At 40.1% G+C, this 22342-nt stretch overlaps 1 protein-coding gene across 1 annotated transcript; it reads left to right on the top strand.

Moving 5' to 3' along the window:
- Positions 1-9750, top strand: elovl1a (ELOVL fatty acid elongase 1a). Its single transcript, XM_076264875.1, has 8 exons — positions 1-264; positions 1739-1820; positions 1947-2137; positions 2254-2334; positions 6107-6163; positions 8112-8217; positions 8917-9056; positions 9166-9750. The coding sequence occupies exons 2-8, from the start codon at positions 1760-1762 to the stop codon at positions 9475-9477; spliced, it is 948 nt and encodes a 315-aa protein (XP_076120990.1). The 5' UTR covers positions 1-264; positions 1739-1759; the 3' UTR covers positions 9478-9750.
- The last annotated feature ends 12592 nt before the right edge of the window (positions 9751-22342 follow it).

Below are 22342 nucleotides of genomic sequence, written 5' to 3'. Positions count from 1 at the left end.
TCATCCGCTTCTCTTAAATTCAGGTGGTAGCGTGTCCCTCCCTGGTCTGTCGTAACACAACTTAGCCTTTCAGTGTTACACCTATTTCTGAACCACAGAGTACACATTTTTGAGGAGCAAGATTGCAAGGATTTACACACTCATTCATTTGTTTTTACAGCCACAATTTCCTCTGTCTTCATGTGAGTTTGGGGTGAGTGGCAAAGTGGAACTCTGTTCAGGTACCTGTGGAAAAGGTTGGGAACATAGTAAGAGATCTAACAGGTGAGTTTTCAGCAAGAACAGTACCTAACATTGGTCACTTATCTTTTAAGCTCCCCATTTCACATTTAAACCGTTGTTTTTTCTTAGCATGTAAATTGATCTTCTTTCAGTGTTTCGGGAAAGGCTTTAATACATTGACCTCTATACTGTACATTAATTGTGTCCAGATTTCTAACCTTCATTCCACTGGTTGAACCTGTTTTGCTGTCACAATGTTAAATGTTGCTTATTACACGGCTCTTCACAATGCAAGTAGAACGCTCCATTGACTTAATGGGATTTCCCAAAGTTCTAGTCATTATTTTCGACTAGAGGACCTCTGAAAAACATAATGACCGTTGTCAATGGCAACAGAGTTTGTGCTTCTAATTCAGGTCTTTCATATCACTCCGCAACTACTGGAACTTCATTCAAAAGTGAAAAGCTGTGTCAGCTGTTGATCAGCTGTGTCCTAAAGAATGTTTGATTCAAGTTCAGCGTGTGTTGTTGCAAACTATTTGTTTCTCAGCAAAAGCCATGATGAACGGTGACAAATAGGCTATAGCCTAGGCTATGTAGGCTAAAGAGTCATATCGTGGGGAGTTTATTGTTTTGTTTTGGCAAGTAGCCATGTAATAATCAGGATAATGTATAGAACGCCGGTCATTTTTGGGGAAATAAGTCCCTTCAGGGCGGAACAAGACCGGGACTTACTTTCCCAATAATGACAGATGTTCTATACATACAAGGATACAAGGAAGTTTATTGTCACTTGCATATAGTTACTGGAAGTAAGAAATGCAGTGAAATTATAACTGGTGTCAGCCTATTTGTGCATTTATGGGGGGGGGGGGTATACATTATCCTTTACCTAATGTTTATGCAAGATTTATAGACCAGCCTTGGAAAAGATGTTACTATTCACAATTTTAAGGCATTAACATAGAAATACTCCAATTGGCTGTCCAATTTTTAAATCCTCTGACTCTTTATAGCTAAGGTTCACATTGGTAATCTAAGGATGTATGTTTTTCACTCCTCCTTTGGTCAAACCTGCCAGTAAGGGTGGTTCAAGGCACAATGTTTCCCTTGTAGACATATGACTTGTAAAATTGAAGTTATTAGGGAAATGTTTTTTTCCTTAGTGTGAGGAAGTATTATGCATACATTTTCATCTCGAACCAAATTTTTTTTAATAAAGCGAAATGTTTAAGTTATGATTCTCACACTTGAGAAGTCTTTCAGTTTCACGCTAGCCCATTCTAGTATGATCATCCCTTATCATCTGAACATTCTGTGGTTCAACATTGTCATCATGATAATCTGAGTAGAAGCATATTCTACATACCTTTTCATCTGTTTTCTCTGGTTGTGTTGAATCAGAACCATGCTCTTACTCCTTCTTGAAGACTGTGCTCAACCAATTTTTCCTATGAATGCATTTGGAATTGCCCATTTTCAAACATCATTTTCAACCATATTTTAATTTTTCCAGATATCCATCCAAAAACAAAAGATGATCCAAGAGGTGATATCAAATATCTTGCAGTTCAATGACTATCTGCTCAAAAGAACGGGTAAGGGACCCATTATCCTGCAGAACATGTTATGTTATTGTGCTTGGTTGTGTTCTTGTCAGTCATCAGAAGGGAATTCTTGCTTTTTGATATTTTGATGCTAAAGATATACTACTTAATGCCCAGATCATCGTGTCCGAGACTATCCTTTGATGCAGAGCCCCATCCAGATGACCCTCATCTTATTGGGTTACATATTCTTAGTTCTCTACGCCGGGCCACGCTTTATGGCAAACCGTAAGCCTCTTCATCTCAAAACAGCCATGGTTGTATATAACTTCGGCATGGTGGCTTTCAATGCCTATATTGTATATGAGGTGAGTGGCTGAATAATGTTTTCACAGAAAAACATGAACATTTAATTTTTTGTATTTGGAGATTTGCATTTTGAAATTGTATTGATTGACGTCACATGCTTCTTTCTATCTAATAGTTTTTGATGTCTGGCTGGGGAACTACATTTACCTGGAGATGCGACATTTGCGACCTATCCAGCAGTCCTCAAGCCCTTAGAGTAAGTATAAGGTCATCTGCCCTCAAGCTAATTGATAAGTCATCCACACTGATTTAAAACCAAAGTCCTTTTAGGTAAGTCCCTCCACTCGGCGGCCTTATTGCATTTTGCTTTTTGAGCACTTATCGGGCATCTATTTCGGCAGAAATGCGTAAGGCTTCACGACACCAACCTTGCTCCAGCGGTGAGATCACAACACATGATTGGCACAATGTCTTCACCACACACCACATAATTGGCTTAATGTATTCACAACACCGCACATGATTGGCTCAATGTATTCACATGTTGACGTTTTGCCGCGGAAGGGGTGGGATATGTGTAGACAACTGCCATATTGGCGTTATAAACTAACCCCATGCTTTTCTATGGAAGATTTTTTGAGTGCTGTGTCTCATTAGAAAGTCTCTGGTATAACCACAACTAGTCGCATGTTCGCTTCTTTTATACCCCGCATCTCTATGATTATGTTTACTTTAAGAGGTTATTTTCTCCCACACACAATGAAATGGCAATCACCAAAAATACAGCAGTATTGTCGGTCATATTGCAGCTAAATTGTGTTCTATATGTAGATATTTCCTGCTGGGCGTTGTTACCTCACAGTATTACTAGCCTTAACTTGATTTTGATGTAATTCAGTTTCTTGATTTTTTTTTTTTTTTTTCATCTGGTGTTGCTTGTTTTATTGTGTTTAGTGATTAGTACATTGTTAGCCCATTACCTTGGAATTATTGCATGTCAGTTTACGAGTTTGAAAGTAAGCTTTCCTACTGTCTTCTTTCTTGCCATTACAATATAAAACAAATTTGACTCTCAGTATACCATATGTTACAAGGATTTCAGGAAAATGTATCTCTTATGATTAGCTAGGCACAGCAAGAAACATTTGATCGTTTTTAGCTGAGAAAAGAAGGGAAGTGATTAAAAAAATCATTTTAAAACCAGATATTTTTTACAGGAAAGTTTTGACCTGGAGAGAGATCTAGAGAGGCTTTCTGTCTTCACCTATAGGCCAGTTCAGTGTAGAACTTGTTCTGACATTAAGGGCCCTATTTTGGCGATCTAAAATACATGGTCACTGGCAAATAGCTTAAATACATTTAGGGGTTTGTCCAGTCTACATTCGGGGTGGTTTTGTTATCAAACGTCGGGCACCTGGTGCAAAAAGGCAGTTTTTATGTCTCTTAACCCATTCGCGCTGGATGCTGCATGACGCAACATTGACCCTCCCGCTAGATGCTGCGTAGCGCAACATTGACCCTCCCGCTGGATGCTGCGTAGCGCAGCATGCTTTTTATTTCATGTTTCTAGGTGCTACAGAGGCTTAGATATTAAATTTTGGTAGACGTTGACAATTTTTAGTATGTTTTCAGAAAACCCTCAGGAAATAAGGTTATTTAGTCTAGAATGCCATAGGATTCTATAGGCGTTTTTAGCAGGCATTTTAGGAGTAAATGGGTTAATCAGTCTTGGGTGTGTTTTGGTCATAACATCCTTTAAAGTTTAAACCAATGAAAATTACATCTGTCATTCCCTTTAACAGCAAGCAGCGCAACTTCAAACAGCGCATCGGTATTTTGATAGTTAGCGGCACATTTAAAGGAATCTGCTTGCACATGAGACCGTATGGAACAGGTATTCCACTAAACCATGCTTTACTAAAACCTAGCAGAGTATAGCCTACACACATCTGCACTTGTCTGTTATTTGAACTCATAGGCAGAGTGAAAATAATAAAATAGGGCCCAAAAGATTTAGGTCATTTTACTCAAATGAGGCTTCATAAAGACTCTGCTTGTATGCCATTAATGAATGCAGCAAGAAAAGACAAAATAAGCATAGAAGGTTCCAATCCCACATTAAATGCATAGAAGTGAACACAAGATTTTATGCTTGGAGACTTGTGTGGAAATCCTGTGCCTTGATTAACCTGACTCGATGTCACACTCATGCTCTTAAAGGCCTCCATTGTGACAACATAATACAACATAAAGTGGAGCAGCCTCGGCCTACTGGTTAGCGCTTCGGACTTGTAACCGGAGGGTTGCCGGTTCGAACCCCGACCAGTAGGAACAGCTGAAGTGCCCTTGAGCAAGGCACCTACTCCCCTCACTGCTCCCCGAGCGCCGCTGTAGCAGGCAGCTCACTGCGTCAGGATTAGTGTGTGTGCTACACCTCACTATGTGTTTACTGTGTGCTGAGTGTGTTTCACTAATTCATGGATTGGGATAAATGCAGAGACCAAATTTCTCTCACAGGATCAAAAGAGTATATATACTATATTCTTATACTATAATAGGCAATCTTCATTCCCATTACAAATTTGGCAAGGTTATTTATGTAAGGGATAATGGATGGCGGTCGATTCATTCACATGTTCAATGTACGTTCGAGTTTGTAAAATGGCCCTGACGAGGAGGTCAACCATGGTCTCAACCAAGTAGTTCTGACATGTTACTGTAGGAATCAAAATTTGTTTTCTGGACTGATCTCATGAAGGCACTTTTTTGGAAGTTGGGATTTTTCAACTCAGGTCTTCCAAGTTTATGGTCGTGAACGCAGCATAAGATGCCATCATTGGAAAGGCAGTGGACAACAGTGCAGCTTTATGTAGAAAACAAAATGAGGAGTTTAAAAGCAACTGAGAATTGTATGTGTACTGCCTATATGATCTGCGAAAACAAACTGTCTTCAAAACTTGTGGAACTGCAACTGTAGTTGTGTAGCTGTAACATAATCATGTTTATTTGAGACAAAATGGCCACTCAATCAAAACCAAATCTGATGAATTCAGTATTCTTATTACTATACTATATACTATGCAACATGACACAGGATACAACACCTACGCACAATTGTCTTGAGACAGCCGCAACATGTGTCACTGATTGTACCCAGGACCCATGAGAGCAGTTCTGTCAGACAAACATGCCTGATTATCTACATTAGAATTACCCATGAAAATGAGATCTACAATTTCTTTCAAGTTATTTAACAGAGGAGCAGCCAGACCCTAACCCTAAAACTTATGGTCCATGATTCTGTGAAACACATCAGAGATGAGTTATTTTCAGAGGTTCATTGATTTTCTCTGCATTGTACATTTCCTCTCAAAGCACAGAACAAGCGAGTGCTTCTCATGGCTATCCGAGAAAGCTATCTAACCTTGCATGGTCAAACTCTTTGGAGACAACTACAGATCTTCCCATGAGAGGGTCAGATACTGGGGCATTTACTGTATGATAAAAAAATGGATCCAAAAAAGTTGGCGTGTTCCTTTAAGGTGACACAGAAGAGAATCTGCACAAATTACTTCAAGCTCTGAAGGAGAATTTGGTGCCACAAACCATATTCTCTCAGACAATGTAAATTGAATGAATGCCTCAATGTTGAACAGCCCATTGTTCATCTCTGTACAATGGACCAAGGACTTGTTCCTCTCCCTGCCTCCTGCAGATGAGCACTCCACAGGAAAGCAGAAAAAGAAGACAAAAAATCATCAAAGCTTCAGACTGGTTTTTTTAGTCTAACAAGTTGGTATACACCAAGTTTGAAGTTAGTTACTACTCTTGTGTATTGTGTTTTGTATAATTGCAGCCTCTATGTCTAGATGGGACAAAACATGAATACCAACTTTTCAACCCCCCGGTCATCAGTCATTTCAATATTCCAGTTCTGCAAAATGGCTGCAAACTCTACTTATTTAACTGCCTGTTTGGTTATACCATATTTTGTGTCAGATGTTCAAGTAGTCTTTCTTTCTTTTCAGCTGATTCGAGTGTGTTGGCTGTTTTACTTTTCAAAATACATTGAGTTAATGGACACGGTAAGTGACCCTTTTTACAATTTCAATTGATATACAGTACTGTGCAAAAGTCTTGAGACACCATTAGATTTGCTGTTTTTGCTAAATTATGATAATAAACGGGGGAAGCTGGTAACCGAGCCGGTTGGTCCTGGTTCTGGATCTGATGCATTGTTATCAGAAGTGGGAAATAGATGTTGAATTCCACCTTAGACCTTATTGAAAAGCTACAGCTGGAAGAGCTCATTGCTGTGCTTAAAGGTGGAGTCAGGGATTTTACGCAATTTTTAAGCCCATAACATTTTCTGTCACATTCAGCAATCATCTTTTCAGGTCTGCTAGCTGCCCATTCTGTGAGTACACCGTTAAAACAACCCGGTTTCTGTAGGCAGGCTCCGTAAACTGGAAACAAAGTGGGGGCAGCCTGTCTCCCAAACAAAACTGGGAATACTGAAGAAGGGTGGTCCTTGGTTAAAATATTATGTATTTCACTCAAAAGCGTCTGTTTGTGTTTATTTGTATTTAAGTTTATTAGCAAGATCCTTGAGGCAGAGTTTTGGGTTAATTGGAACCGGTGGAGTAGTTTATATGGGATGGCAGACAGGATGGAGTTGCAGTAGTCAATGCGGGATGTAACATAAGAGTTGACCAGGACTTCTGCACTGTGCTGACTGAGGGCTTGGCGTAGTCGTGCAATGTTTAGTTGGATGGAAAAAGGCACCATGAGAAAACTGTTGATGAAGGAGAGCATACTGTCTAGACTGAGACCTGAGTTGAGTGTTCATCTTTGTGAGAGCAGATTTAGTTCCAACAACAATACCTCAGTCTTATTACTGCTTCAATTAGTTTTTAGTCATCCACAAGTTTACATCATTGAGACAGGTGATGACAACGATGTGCTGGGAGGGAGAGAGACAGTAGGCTTTTCCCGGGCTGATAGTCAATAGTCAACCAAAGCAGTCGACCTTAACCCTAGCCAATTAGTTAATTTTTTTCATACTGACACTGGGCTGGCCCAATAACGGCTCTTATCAGGTCCCACCCCTCCCACTTTGGCTTGGAGCTTGGTGAGTTTGTCAGTTAATAACAAATAGCGTAACAATAATGTTATTGGAAAGTTACCTTTTTTGGCCCGTGCTCTATATTCGCCCTTTTACATGTATGTCACTTGATTCCTAAAAAAATGCAAGCACTCACCCCATAAGGGTATCTCAATTATCTCTGTACCAAAAATGACATTGTATAGGGACTTGAAGAGCTGTAAACAGTGTTGTAAGGCTATGTGTACAATTTAAAACCGCTTTGAGCTGTAGTGGAATTTTGAATTTGCAACAGGAATTATCGGGCTAACCGTTGATGTGCCCAATGAGTGAGTGGGTGGAAATAGGGCGCCCAGCACAAAACTCCGAGCATGGTCAACATGCTATATGGATATTTTAGGCAGTAAAAGCTCCCGTTGAGAGCCAAACCAGATTTTGTTCAAATCTACACACTTCATCAAACATTATTTTGAAGTATTAAAAAAACATCTTTGTTTTCAAATTTTCGAATGAAAGGGGTGGAAATTAGTAGTTGTACGATACATTATTATTGTGATATAACATTAAATGTATCTGGCTGAAGGTTCCCTTAGTAAAGATGGGCCTAAAGACTAAAGTAAACTACAACACCTCAATTCATTTTCATGCACAAGGCAACTGAAAGCTTTACATAAGACATTGAAAGACATCAAAGTGAAATGACTTCATGTAGCTGCACTGTACTGAAATGAATCTGCTATAGATGATATACAGCAAAAAGTAATTTCCTGCAAGGGGCAACAAAGTTTTCAAATGTTGTGCTATGTTTACATTTTCTATTTGTGGTCAGAAGTATTATGTATTTCAGCATTTCCAAGTTCTCATTCAATAATGTTTATTTCAATTCTATTAGTGAACAGAAACAATAAATCTGACATTTTATCCAACAGGTATTTTTTGTGTTGCGGAAGAAACATAGCCAGGTTACATTTCTACATATTTTCCATCACTCTTTCATGCCATGGACCTGGTGGTGGGGCATCACACTAACACCTGGTAGGTTTTATGAAGGGCCTGAATGAAAATAGCTGAGCACACACACACAGAGTGTATACCCATCTTCATGTATTGCACTGAAAAGAAATGTGCTCTATAGTACTACAATTTTGATAATCATACTTTCCTATTTCCATGTTAATGTAAGCTTACATTTTAGTACTGTGAGATTTCAATTTTCCTTTGGGTAGTTTGTTATCACTTGTTAGTATTTTTTATTAGAATGATGGCAGTTTTAATTGATCATAGCAGAAGCTAGTGAATTATCAATATAATTATCTAATATTCCCAGATCAATAATTAATTTCTCTCAGTTAATGCATGTATTTTTTTTTTGGGGGGGGCATACACTTTTATTCAATTTCCATATTAGAAATCAAATATGCCTCATCTAACTTCTGCATGCAACATGGAAAAAATATTTTACACCTTTTAGGACATTTCAACTTAATTTCTTGCTAATTTGGCAATAGTGTAACATGTAGGCATAAAAACATATTTGATCTTTTAAACCTGCTATTAATTTTACATAATGTTGACAGTGTCCGTACTCCCTATGCTGCAAGTATTCTAAAGTGAAACTATGATTAAACACATCAGTGTTTGTCTATTACTCTTGTAATTGTTACAAATCTTGTTTTTGGTAAAAAAAAAACTGTCTCAAAGATAATTGAGATTAATGCTGTCTCTTCTGTGTAGCTTCGGGAATGGGTACATTTCATTGCATGGTGAATGCTGTTGTCCATGTCATCATGTACTCGTACTATGGATTATCTGCTGCTGGGCCTCAGTTCCAGCGGTACCTTTGGTGGAAGAAATATATGACTGCCATCCAATTAGTGAGTATTAAACCAGGACTGAGGAGATGATCATGAACTGCTACACATTTCTTGCATTCTGTATTTTCTTTTCTAATTCTTCGTTGAATCGTTTTTCTCTTCTCCTTAGATGCAGTTTGTCCTGGTTTCAGTCCACATATCTCAGTACTATTTCATGGAAAAATGTGACTTCCAAGTCCCCGTTTTCATCCATCTTATTTGGATCTATGGTACCTTGTTCTTCATTCTTTTCTCCAACTTCTGGTTCCAGTCCTATATCAAGGGCAACAGACTCCCTGTTCGGAACCAAGAAAAGCAAACAATGAACGGTATTATAAGTGGTGGAGAAGCAATTGCAACCTCATGTGATAAACAACTAGAAAATGGCTCCACACACCAATTAAATGGATTTGCCCACCAAGGGAAAGTGAAAGAAGTTTAAACTGGACCTGATAAAGCTTCAAAGTTTCCGAAAGCCTTGTATTTCTAAATAAGTGTCAAAATTGTTCCTTTTTACATGCACCTTATGCACAAGAGATGAAATGACATAATTTGGCAGTTGATTCCTGTTCTTACATTGTATTTATTAACTGGTCTGGGGCTATCTATTGACACTGTCTTCATCTCATGTATGAATCTCACTGTTGCTAAATGTGTGTACAGTTCCATCAAAAATGTTTGTTTTCATTTATAATTAAATGCTGAAAAGCTAAAATTTTGTTCAGTCAGTTTTGTTCTGCCACTGCCAATACCACAGGCATTTTACCCATTGCAGACCTTTCATCTCTCTTTGAAATCAACATTCCTCTTATCCAAGGGGATCCCACGGTAAACATGGCAGTAGATGGATTGCCATTACCATTTGGCATAGGTGCTGCTGCAGTAAATATCCTAATATACTGTCACCACGTTGCTAATGATATAAAGAATGTGAATTATAAAGACTATTAGTAAATGTTATGTAGTCATTCATTTCAAATGAAGGAATTAATGCAGGTATTATTTAACAATTCACAAGTGAATATTATCTAGTTCTGTTCAGAAGCAGTTAACCCATTGAAATCTGTTGCATTGTCGCTGAAGCACAACAGAATGAGATCAGGTTTGTCCTGAATATCAAATCCAATCTTGGCACCACATTATTTCACAGTAATTTCACAGTACCCCAGAGGTGTCATTGCAAGATATTTTTTGTATACAGTTAAGCTCATAAGTTTATGAACCCATGCTAAAGTTGACTAAAAGGAGGAATTAAAAATCCTCTTTTGAAAATTGATCTTAATGCCTTAAGTAAAAGGCATAATGGATCCAGGGTACTTTACATCCTGATAAACAACAGCGCTCTGGGAGCAGTGAGGGGGTTAGGTGCCTTGCTCAAGGGCACTTCAGCCGTGCCTACTGGTCAGGGTTCGAACCGGCAACCCTCCGGTTACAAGTCCGAAGCGCTAACCAGTAGGCCACATTGAGAGATGATCTTATGGAAAGTACCCCATGCCAATAGTGAGATGTGGTGAAGGGTATGTGATGTGGGGCTATTTTAATTCCAAAGGCCAAGGAAATAAATTATACTGCCATCTTTAACTTTACTGTACATTTTGCTAGGCCTATAGTAGTAGTAGTTTTTGTAACTGTATCTTCTTTTTATCTACAATCATATTCAGTTTTATCATTACTATTATTTTTTTATTTATTTTTTGTCATTTATATTTTGTTTTATTACTGTGAGCACCTTGAGTCAATTGCATTACGTTTAAGTGTGCTATATAAATAATGTGACTTGACTTTTTTAATACTTTATTATGTTAATTTCATTTTGTCACTTGAAAGCAATCAAACATCTTATTTCTATTTCATAAACACATTTTTTTTGTATGTGTATACATGTATTTTCCCCTTAGTCCTGTGAAAAAGGGAAAAAAACTATTCCTTTTGACAAGTTACTGTACCTTGTATGCATTATGCACTAATAGAAAGCATTATCCTTGGTAATTCCATTAACTATGACTGTAGCAGGGCATCCTTACACATATAGTCGGTCTTCCATTTACATATTGTAAATATATGGCATATAGCCATGTAACATCATTGCTTATGCAACTGCACATACAAGGCCCTACACAATTATACCCCCACCTACCTCACTGATCTCCTGGAAGTTTACACCCCTGCCCGCTCACTGAGATCCTCCTCAGCAGGCCTACTGCATGTCCTTATAGTGTGAACCTCAGCACCCTGGGAGGGAGGGCTTTCAGCTACCTAAGCTGTGGAATTCACTGCCAGACTACATCACCCACACACACACTGCGACTCAATTACTGACTTTAAAAACAGACTTAAAACCTAACTCTTCAAGATGGCTTATGGACTGACTGACTGACTGACTGACTTTTACTTTTATTTTTTATTTTTCATGTTATGAGATGACTATAATTTTAACAACCTTTTTGTTTGTGAAGTGACCTTGGGTGTCATGAAAGGCGCTTTAAATAAAATGTATATTATTATTATTATTATTATTATTATTATTATTAGCTTTTTACACGTACAAGAACACATACATAAATACACAAATAAAAAGACAAAATAAAGGATAACAGAGAAAAAATTTATATTTAACAATAAATAAAGTAAAAAGAAGAGAACATTTCACTGGCTTTGATGCCTTTATATTAGTATTGGCTTATCTTCAGAGGTATTCTTTCATTTAATTTAACCTCTTCAACTTTTATTATTAAACAGTTGCATGATTCCATCCAGTTTACTTAAATTAGGCCTAAAGGGGGCCCCGTTTCTTTTTTCAAATAACTTTTCATTTTTGCCAATCTTATAGATTACCTTTTCCATCCTGTACACATCCTCTGCTAACCATTTGTCTACCTTGGGGGAGTTACATTTTTTTCCAGCTTTTCGTTATTTGTTTGAGTGCTGTTATTCTTAAAGTCCAGAACAAATTACATTGTTCTTTTTCCAAGTTTTGGGGTTGTATCCGGGAGTATGTTATGACTTTCTATAGACACCTCTTTTCTTAAAATGTGTCTAAAATCTATACAATATATATTTATTTTTTTTGTACATGTATTCAGCATTGTTTGTCCCGCATTACCTCCAGCAGCTGGGGCTGGTTTAGGTAAACTTGTGTGTTATTGATGGTGTTCTAAAATATCTTATATTTTTCTTCCTATTCTTGCCAAAAAGGAGATCTTGTATATTTGATAATGTCTTTGAAACACTGTTTCCACTCATTATCAAGTACAGTTGTTTTCAGTTCCTTTTCCTATTGATCTTTGATGCACTTTGGTTTCATTCTCATGCAGTATTTGGTAAATTTGGCCTGTTACATTTTTTTATTTTTCCACTTTGGTAATTCTTTAACATATATCCCAGCAGAGGATGGAGATCATTGAGCGTTGTTAACTGGACTTTTTCCGCTTCTCACTTGTAAGTATCGGTAGAAATGATGTCTTGGTAGTTTATATGTGTCTGCTATATTGCCAAAAGACTCCATTCCATCCACCCCAAACATTTGGTGAAATCTTGTGAGGCACTTATTTCCCCAGATCTTGAAGGCACTGTCTTGTTTGTTTGGAGTAATGTGGGTCCCTTTGTATTTCTTAGAACACAAGAAGAGATATCCGCACACTGTGTCTAAAGCTCCCAGTTTAATGGTGGATGATGATGCACAACGTTTCGACCACTCAGGTCTTCGTCAGGTGTAAACCAGAACAGATGCAGGGTAAGGGTAGAGGGCTGGGTGGAGTCCAATTATTCTAACATCCCATCTAAACGTCATACAAAGAGGTGGGACAAGTCACATAAAAAACGAGTCACACTGATACATATTTAAACGGTACCCTCTCTGTTAGTGAACCTAATAATGTTGCCGTTTCATGGCTCATAGTTAGCAGATCTCTAGCCTGTCAACATTATAAAACACTTATTTTTCACAAAGGGTAGAGGGATATAAACGTATACATATTCGGTTACCCACATCTGTTTGCAAGGGTCATCCCCACACCATCAACAAATATAAACAAACAAAAAAAATAAAAATAATAAGGAATAATAATAATACATCTCATAGCAATACTGAAATCCATGTCCTGGACTACCCAATCCAATTGCAATATATAGCAAAGAAATAGTCTAGACGAAAAAGGGGGGGGGGGGGTGTCAAGGAAACACAATGCATGTGAGGAACAACACTGTCTATAAAAAGGGTTTGATGTCAAACTCCTCATTCAAACCAAAAGGGGCCAGAGTGTTAAGCGCGTGTATGTGATATGTTTCACGTTGTAAAAGTAGTCGCTCGTGGTTTCCCCCTCTAGGGGGTCTTTCAACCTTCTCTATGCCAATGTAACGCAGGGAACTGATGTTGTGCGCAAATTTCTTAAAATGTGCGGTGACAGGATTTCGCTCATCACTGCATCTAACATTGCTGCGGTGTTCGCTGATGCGTGTGCGTAATGGTCTGCATGTCTTACCAACGTAACCCAGACCGCATGGACACTTGATCAAGTAAACCACAAAATTGGTGTTGCAGGTGATCACACCGCGAACACTGAGATGTTTCCCGCTATGTGGGTGTGTGTATGTTTTGCATTTGGTCGTAAAATTACACTGTGTGCAGTGCCCACACCTGTAATTGCCATCGGGGATATTAATGAGGCTGTCGTGTCTACTTTTGGGGATATATGTTCGAACCGTCAAATCCTTAATGTTGGGAGGGCGTCTAAAGACTAGTTTAGGTGGTTCTTTGAAAACATTCGCCAATCTGGGGTCAGATTCTATTATGTGCCAGTGTTTATAAATAATCCCTCTGAATGTAGAACCCATCGGCGAGTATCTTGTAACACAAAAAGGGGGATGTGTCTTCTGTCTGCTGGCTTTGGGTTTGGGCTTAAGAGAGTCGTCTTGGGAGATGGTGCTGAACCTCGCAACAGCCGCCTCAACCCATTCGCTCTTGTACCCCCTCTCCAGAAATCTATTCGTAAGGTCCGAGGCCTGGGTGTCATAATTGGTGTCATAACTGCAAATGCGTCTAACACGGTGAAATTGACTGATGGGCAGACTTTTAATTGCATGGGGTGGAAACTGTCTCCCCGTAGTAGAGTGTTCCTATCTGTGGGTTTGCGATATAGGTCAGTGTGAAGTTTGCGCTCATGCTTGATAACCATGACATCAAGAAAACCTATCTTTCTGGGTCAGATTCCAATATAAATTTAAGATGCTCGTTGCTGGAGTTCATGTATTGATGAAACTTTTCCAGGGTCTCTGCAGTGCCTGATCAAATAAGAAAAATGTCATCTATGTAGCGCTGATAGGTCAACATGTTGCCGAAAAAAGGGTTTTTAGTGGATCGAGAATAAAGGTATTTTCAAACAAACCCATGTACAGATTGGCATAGTTAGGGGCTGTAGTGGCACCTTGTAGGTTCTAAATGTTCTGTACCACCTTTTGAAGTCAGTCTACAACCAGTATTTGAAACGCGAGCAGACCAAAAATCTTCTTTTGAAATGTTTACTTATAAAACACAAGTTATACATAAGCATGGCAAGCACGGTCAAAAAACTGTATTGCTTCCAACGTCTCTGACTTCAAACTAAAACTAATTACGTCCAATCAATTACGCTATGACGTACTGCTGTCTAATTGGAAGCTCAAAATACTGCAATGTTATCAGACCTAAACATTACTAAAGTATGCATTTTAAACTATTATATTCTTATACATTTTCATGAAATACCTTTTACCATTTTAACTGTTTTTAAACTAAATTATAATTCAAAATAAACTAGTCCCTATTTGGCTCTTACATTACCCGGCCCCTAATTGGTTAGGCAGGAAGACTAAGCAATTATAAACTTAAACACTGAGAGCCAAACAATTTCTAAACGTCCATAAACTATCAACTTGTTTCTTCTCTCTTCTATTCTTCTGACGTTGCCTCTTCCAACAAGCACAGTTTGTTTACAGGCCTTTCCAGAATGCTGGTCTTGGTCTTTATCTTCACTCTTCGTACTGTTCCACTGGAGTCCGGCAATGTTTCAACTACCTTTCCCATGAGCCAAGAGTTCCGTGGGGAAGAACCACCCACTAGTAGCACAACATCTCCAGTTGTGAAGTTTCTTCTTGGCTTTAGCCATTTCTGGCGCTCCTGAAGAAGTGGAAGATATTCCCGCGTCCATCTAGTCCAAAATAAATCCACAAGATATTGAACTTGCTTCCATCTCTTTCTTGTGTACATGTCGTCTTTGCTGAAAATCCCTGGAGGCATGTTGGGTTGAGATTTCAGCAGCAATAAGTGATTGGGTGTTAGAGGCTCTACATCGTTCACATCATCTGAGACAGTTGTAAGCGGCCTGCCGTTGATGATGCTTTCGACCTCGCACATTATTGTCAGAAGACAATCATCGCTCACTGCTTGCTCTTTCAAAACGGAGTTGAGGATTCTTCGCACCGTCCGAATTTGTCTTTCCCAAACCCCGCCTTGGTGGGAAGCAGCTGGGCTGTTGAATATCCACTTTATTCCCTTTGGCTGCAAGGCTCTTTCAATCCTGTCATTATCCAGCTGTTGAATGGCTTGTCTCAACTCTCTTTCAGCGGCCACAAAGTTTGTGCCGTTGTCAGACCGCATGATGGTGACTTGACCTCTCCTGCACATAAAACAACGAATCGCATTAATGCAGGAATCTGTGTCGAGGCTATCTGCAACTTCGATGTGCACCGCTCTGAGAGTGAGACAAGTGAACATCACGCCGTACCTTTTGACTGTACCCCGGCCCCGCTTGACATCAAACGGCCCGAAGAAATCCACGCCGGTATTTGTGAAAGGAGGCTTATCTGGCAAGAGCCGATCTTCAGGCAGGTTTGCCATCTTTTGTTCACCAACCTTTCCATTAATCCTGCGGCACACTGTACATTTATTGATTATCTTTCGAATTGCAGAATTGGCTTGTGGGATCCAGTACCTGCATCTCAGTTGTGCCAAGACATAACTGCGTCCACAGTGTCCTGTTCTTTGGTGTATGTCTCTCACAATCAGTGTAGCAACTCTGCTGTGCTTCGAAAGAATTATTGGATGCTTAGCATTTTCTGGCATGGCAGACTTATTGAGTCTTCCGCCAACCCTTAACATGCCATCTTGAAGAATCGGATCCAATCTGAACAGCTGACTGCTGCGACTGAGCTGTTTTCCTTTCTTTAGTACTTTGATTTCTTCTCCAAACTGTTGTCTTTGACTGAATTGGATTATTTCCGATTCTGCGGCAACCAGATCGTCCAAGGTAAGTGATTTCTTTTCTGTTGCTCTTAATTTCTTCATTTGTAGTTCTAACTTTGATCTTTCCTTTTCAGGGTCCGTTTCAGTTTGTCTGATCATTTTTGATATTTCCTTTCTTTCCTCTTTCAGTTTCCATAGAGTTTCCTTCACCTTTAAAATCCAGGCCACTGATCTTTTTAGTTTATGCCAGTCCGAGTAATAGTTGATCAGCTTGTTAATTGGCTCCACATTTTCTTCAACCTTGATAATGTTGACTGTAGCTCCATTCTTGACTTCCGGATCATTTGGAAGGCTTTCTTTCCTTCGTACAGGCTGTTCCGGCCAGTCACATTCATTGTTCAGCAAGAAGTCCGGTCCACTGATCCATGTTCCTCCTTGCACCAAACTCTTCGCTTTCAGGCCCCTGCTGGCTTGATCTGCAGGATTTTCCGTTGTTCTGATGTACTTCCATTGCGATGGCTTGGTTGCTTCTCGGATCAACGAGATTCGATTCGCAACGAAGGTTTTGAAACGAGCTGTTTCACTGTCAATGTATCTGAGCACTGTAATGCTGTCTGTCCAGAAAACAGATCGTTGCAGTGGAACTTGAAGCTCTTGATGTAACATCTTGTCTATTTTAACAGCGACAACTGCTGCGGTCAACTCAAGTCTGGGGATTGTGACCAGTTTGAGTGGGGCCACTCTCGATTTCCCCATGAGGAAAGCACAATGCTTCTCACCTTGGCTATTCTCTAGCAACAGATAAGACACAGTCCCATACGCGTACTCTGAAGCATCTGAAAAATGATGTAACTGTGCTGCTGCAGTGCATCCAAAATCTGTAGGCTTCAAACACCTGCTCACATGGAATGTAGAGAGATGACTGACATCTTCGAACCATCTTTTCCAATCTTCAGTGTGTTTTTCGCCAATGTTCTCGTCCCATCCGTATTGTTCTTTACAGAGATCTTTCAGCAGGAGTTTAGCGGGCAAGATGACCGGAGCCAGAAAGCCAAGGGGGTCGTAGATGGAATTCACGACTGATAAAATGCCTCTTCTGGTCATCGGTTTGTCTTGCAGCTTCATACTGTAGGTGAAAGTATCAGTCTCTGTATCCCACTGTACACCGAGGGTCCTCTCAACTGGCAAAGCATCATGTCTTATATCCAAGTCTTTCACTTCACTGGCTCTATGTACTTCAGGGATTGACATTAACACCTTCCTGCTATTGCTCATCCACTTTGTTAAAACAAAGCCTCCGCTGGCACACAGGTTACGAAGATCTCTAGCCAAGGTCACCGCATCATCTTCTACAGCTACACTCTTCAGACAGTCATCTACGTAGAAGTTGTGCAGGACTGTATGGACAGCTTCTGGAGATGCATCAACCTTGTGATCTTCAGCAGTTCTTTTCAGTGCGTATGAGGCAACACTTGGTGAGGAAGTGGCTCCGAAGAGGTGCACGGTCATTCGGAATTCCTCCATAGGCTCGTTCAACTTGCCGTTGGGCCACCAAAGAAAACGGAGTAGGTCTGCATCACGTTCCGGCACCTTGACCTGATAAAACATCGACTCGATGTCTGCCATTATAGCTATCGGGTCCTCACGAAATCTTAAAAGGACACCAACTAACGTGTTGGTTAGGTCGGGTCCTTGGAGCAGCTCACTATTCAGAGACCTATCCTGAAACGAAGCTGTGCAGTCGAAGACCACCCGCAGCTTTCTTTTCTTTGGGTGATACACCCCGTGATGTGGTATGTAAAACACCCTGTTGTCGTCACGTTTAAGCTGGTGGACTGGAACTTGTACAGCGTAGCCTTTGCCAATGATGGTCTCCATAAAGCCCTTGTACTCTTTGAAGAATTCAGGATTCTTCTTAAACTTCCTCAGCAAACAGGCTATGCGCTGTTCCGCCACACAACGGTTATTAGGCATTTGGAGCTTCTCATTCCTGAGTGGCAATCCAATGCTGTAATGCCCGTTCTCAAAAATTGTCGTTCTCTGCACAGACTGCAGAAACAGTTTGTCTTCATGAGACATCTCATCTTGGTCATCGTAGTTACGCTCTGGAAAATCGGTGTTATACTGTTGGACCAGTAGCTTCTCAATCTCCATCACAGAGATTCTGTTTACTGAAACATTAGGCCTGTCATTCATTGCATCATCCAGTTCCTTTCTTACGGGCCCATTCACAACCCAGCCAATGGCAGTCTTCACGGCATAAGGGCCTCCATCCTCAGCATTAATGACATGCCATGGCTCCATTGCTCTTGAACAGTTAGCTCCAATAAGCAGCCCTACATCCGCTTTGATCTCTGGCAAGCGTACTTCATGTAGATAAGGCCACCTTTGGATATCTGACTGTTTAGGTATGTTCTCAGTATGAACAGGTATGTTGCTATGAGTGAACACCTTTGGTAGCTCAATGAATTTGGTGTCTTCCAGCCCGCACACTTCCAGGTCTGATATGACGAAACTGTTCATGAGCTTCTGTTCTCCAGGTTTGTCTTGACCCATGGTGCTAAGAAGTATTCGTGTTGGTTTCCCTTTAATGTTCAATTTCCTTTGCAGGTCTTCTGTACAGAACGTTGCTGTGCTTCCCGGGTCGAGAAAGGCGTATGTTTCAATACACTTGTCACTCTTTTTCGACTTGATCTTTACCGGTACTATTGACAGCACACATTCCGCTTCTCCGGCCCCCGTGAGGCCACAGGACTCTTGCAGAATAGAAACTTGAGCACATGATACTTCGCTTCCATGACGACCATCTTTCTTTTCAGGTGAGACAAAACTTGCTTCTTTTATTATGTGCAGAATATCTGGATGCTTTAAAGCACATTCTTTACACTCAATTCTTCTTTTGCAGAATTTGCTCAGATGACCCGGAACTAAGCATCCAAAACATAAGCCCTTTAGTTTTAAGAAATCCACACGCACTTTATGTGGTTGCTCTTTGATTTTGCTACATGAAGCAAGAGTGTGAGACTGCTGACAGTACAAACATGGCTTCTCAAAGGCACTCACAGTTTTACCTGAGTTCGCTGGCTTAAGATGCATTTCTTGAGGCCCTTTGTTTTCGGCGGAAACATTGGTCGCGAAACTGCTTCCACGGACCTCTTTCCTCCCATGATGCTTTTCCTTTAGGTCAGTCTTTCCACTTGGGGTTGAGCGGCTGTCTGAGATATTACCAAAGAGAGGATCCGTTGCTATTTTAGCTTGGCGGTCTATGTAGCTCACCAAATCAGCAAACTTTGCTCTCCTTCCTCTTCGCTCTTTCATACCGTAAGCTTCAGCACGCCAACGTTCCTTCATTTTGTACGGTAGCTTAGACACCACTGTCCGTAGGTTGGTTGGGTTGTCCATCTCCTCTAAGAATTCAATGTCTTCCATAGTATTGCGACATCCAATCAAAAACATTGCATAGGCGCTCAATGCCTTCCCATCATCAGACTTCACTTGAGGCCACTTGAGTGCTTTGTCAATGTATGCGCTGGCGATCCGTAATTCATCCCCATAGTGCTTGTGAAGTAGTCGCTTCGCCTCGCAGTAGCCTCTGCTAGGTGTCATATGAGCACAGCTGCGAACAAGCTCTTGAGGCTCACCAGCCGTAAATTGTTCCAGGAAGTACAATTTATCTTGATCATTGGTGGTTTTCTGCTCTATTGCGTGCTCAAACGCCCTAATGAAGGATTTGTATTGTAGCGCATCACCCTTGAATACAGGAATGTCTTTTGTTGGTAGCTGAGATAGCTGTTGTTGTTTTACAAGTAACTCAGTGATTACATTCTGTTTTTGCATAACTGCTAGTATGTTGTCACCTCTGTTAGCTTGAGCATTGGGCACGTAATTGGGGACTGGTTGAGACTGTAGTTGTATTCGGGAGTGCCTCATTTGTGGTTGAACATGAATATTAGTATTAGCTTGTTGTGGGAGCATAAGGCTAATTCTTTCCTTCTTCACGTTTTCACTTTGTGGCCTTTGCACTGCCGCGTAGCTACTCAAACAATCTTCATATCTTTCATATTCTTTAAGCACCCTTAATTTGGCTTTGCTCTCAGCTAACGCAGTTTCCAGCTCTAACTCTTCCTTTTCAGCTTTGATTCTAGCTGTTTCAAACTCAAGCTGTTGCATTTTCTTTAGCGCTGCAGCACGTTCGAGCAAGGCTGCATGTTCCGCTTCCTGTCTAGCTCTTGTTGATGATACTCGTGACGCAACTGAGGTGCGACTTACTTATGATCCACATGGGCGAGCATGTGCAGCATCACTGACCCCTAGGCCTACCTGTGAAACGCTGTCATTTGGTTTAACAGTTTCTTGCAGATAATCAACCACATTATTTTCTTGATGCAGTACATTTTCCACTGGCTGTATAGGTTCGTGCTTAGTTGCAATCCAATTTTTAGTTGTTTTCATAAATTCAGTAATAGTTGCCATTCTAGGTTCAAACCAGTGCTCTTGATCAATTGTTTTTTCATCTTCAGTCAAATGATTTGCAACTTCGTTGTTGAGACGGTTAAACTCATTTAGAGACATTGCAAAATCATTGTCCATCATATTTTTCACCTGATGTATATTTTGAGCATCACTCATCATTGTCTCTAGCTCTTTTATTTTGCTTGTCAGAGTTCCTAACGTTCGTCTCCTCAATGCAATGCACTTCTGCAATCTCTCCTCTAACGCCTTCTCTGTCAGCTTACGTGACCTTCCCTGTTCCATTGTATCCTCGATACATCTATGTTCATCTTCCTCAGCCATCTTATAACTTGCAGAGTTAATGCTCTAGTTGTATGCAAACGTTTAAAACACTTTCTTTAAAGGCACTTGTCTTAATAAACCGAGTGCAAAACAACTTCTTAAAGATCGCCAAAACTCCACACTGACTGAATCCAAGCTTGCTATCAGCATACGTTTTGCAGGGAGAAGTTCAAAGCTTGCAATTTCTTACAAGGAGCAGATACAATTTACTTTCGTTTTCTTCCGAACTCACTAGTTATCTTCGTGCTTCTGTATCACGTCTTTCCTTGCATAATTCACATAGATAAAAAGTAGTTTTCTATACCGTATCTTGGAGAATGCCTTGCCAGATCAACCGTTTCAGTGCTAGCTTCTTTGGGTAAGTTCTTGTCCTTTCCTCGTCGAGTAGCAAGCTAGCCACGTTCTCCACGTTATCCAGGCATCCAGCGTAGCTTCACTTAGCTAGTTTTTTGACTAAATGTAGTGGCACCTTGTAGGTTCTAAATGTTCTGTACCACCTTTTGAAGTCAGTCTACAACCAGTATTTGAAACGCGAGCAGACCAAAAATCTTCTTTTGAAATGTTTACTTATAAAACACAAGTTATACATAAGCATGGCAAGCACGGTCAAAAAACTGTATTGCTTCCAACGTCTCTGACTTCAAACTAAAACTAATTACGTCCAATCAATTACGCCATGACGTACTGCTGTCTAATTGGAAGCTCAAAATACTGCAATGTTATCAGACCTAAACATTACTAAAGTATGCATTTTAAACTGTTATATTCTTATACATTTTCATGAAATACCTTTTACCATTTTAACTGTTTTTAAACTAAATTATAATTCAAAATAAACTAGTCCCTATTTGGCTCTTACAGGGGCCATAGTACTTCCCATAGCTGTTCCCTTAATCTGTAAAAAATAGTCACCCTTGAAAAGAAAATAATTGTTGGTCAATACTAATTCTGTCAAATCGGTAATGCAGGCAGTGCTGGGTTTGCTCGTGGGAGACAATTGACCTAGAAAGGATTGAACAGCCTCTATCCCCCCATTATGTGGGATGTTCGTGTATAAACTGGCGACATCCAACGTGACTAAAAGACACTCTGTAGCTGGCAATTCAATGGTCTTAAGTTTGTTAATAAAGTCAATAGAATCTCTGGTGTAAGAGGGGAGAGACGTAACCCAGGGTTTCAGGCAGTAATCAACAAAGGTGGAAATGTTGGAAGTCAGTGACCCAATGCTGCTGACTATAGGCCTTCCCACAAGGGGGATTGTCTGAGACTTATGTACCTTAGGGAGAGTATAAAT

This window comes from Alosa pseudoharengus, unplaced genomic scaffold, assembly GCF_046254945.1.
Source record: "Alosa pseudoharengus isolate Yale_2024_CS ecotype anadromous, Long Island Sound unplaced genomic scaffold, YU_APseudo_1.1 YU_APseudo_1.1_scf_4, whole genome shotgun sequence".
NCBI lineage: Eukaryota > Metazoa > Chordata > Actinopteri > Clupeiformes > Clupeidae > Alosa > Alosa pseudoharengus.
The sequence above is the reverse complement of the archived record's forward strand: the minus strand, read 5'-3'. Positions and strand labels throughout refer to the sequence as shown.

Excerpts from the sequence above, each read along its gene's own strand:
- elovl1a (XM_076264875.1), top strand. The coding sequence starts at position 1,760 with ATGATCCAAGAGGTGATATCAAATATCTTGCAGTTCAATGACTATCTG. Across the intron at positions 6,164-8,111 it reads ACATTGAGTTAATGGACACG|GTATTTTTTGTGTTGCGGAA; the intron begins GTAAGTGACCCT and ends TTTATCCAACAG. Across the intron at positions 8,218-8,916 it reads GGGCATCACACTAACACCTG|CTTCGGGAATGGGTACATTT; the intron begins GTAGGTTTTATG and ends TCTTCTGTGTAG.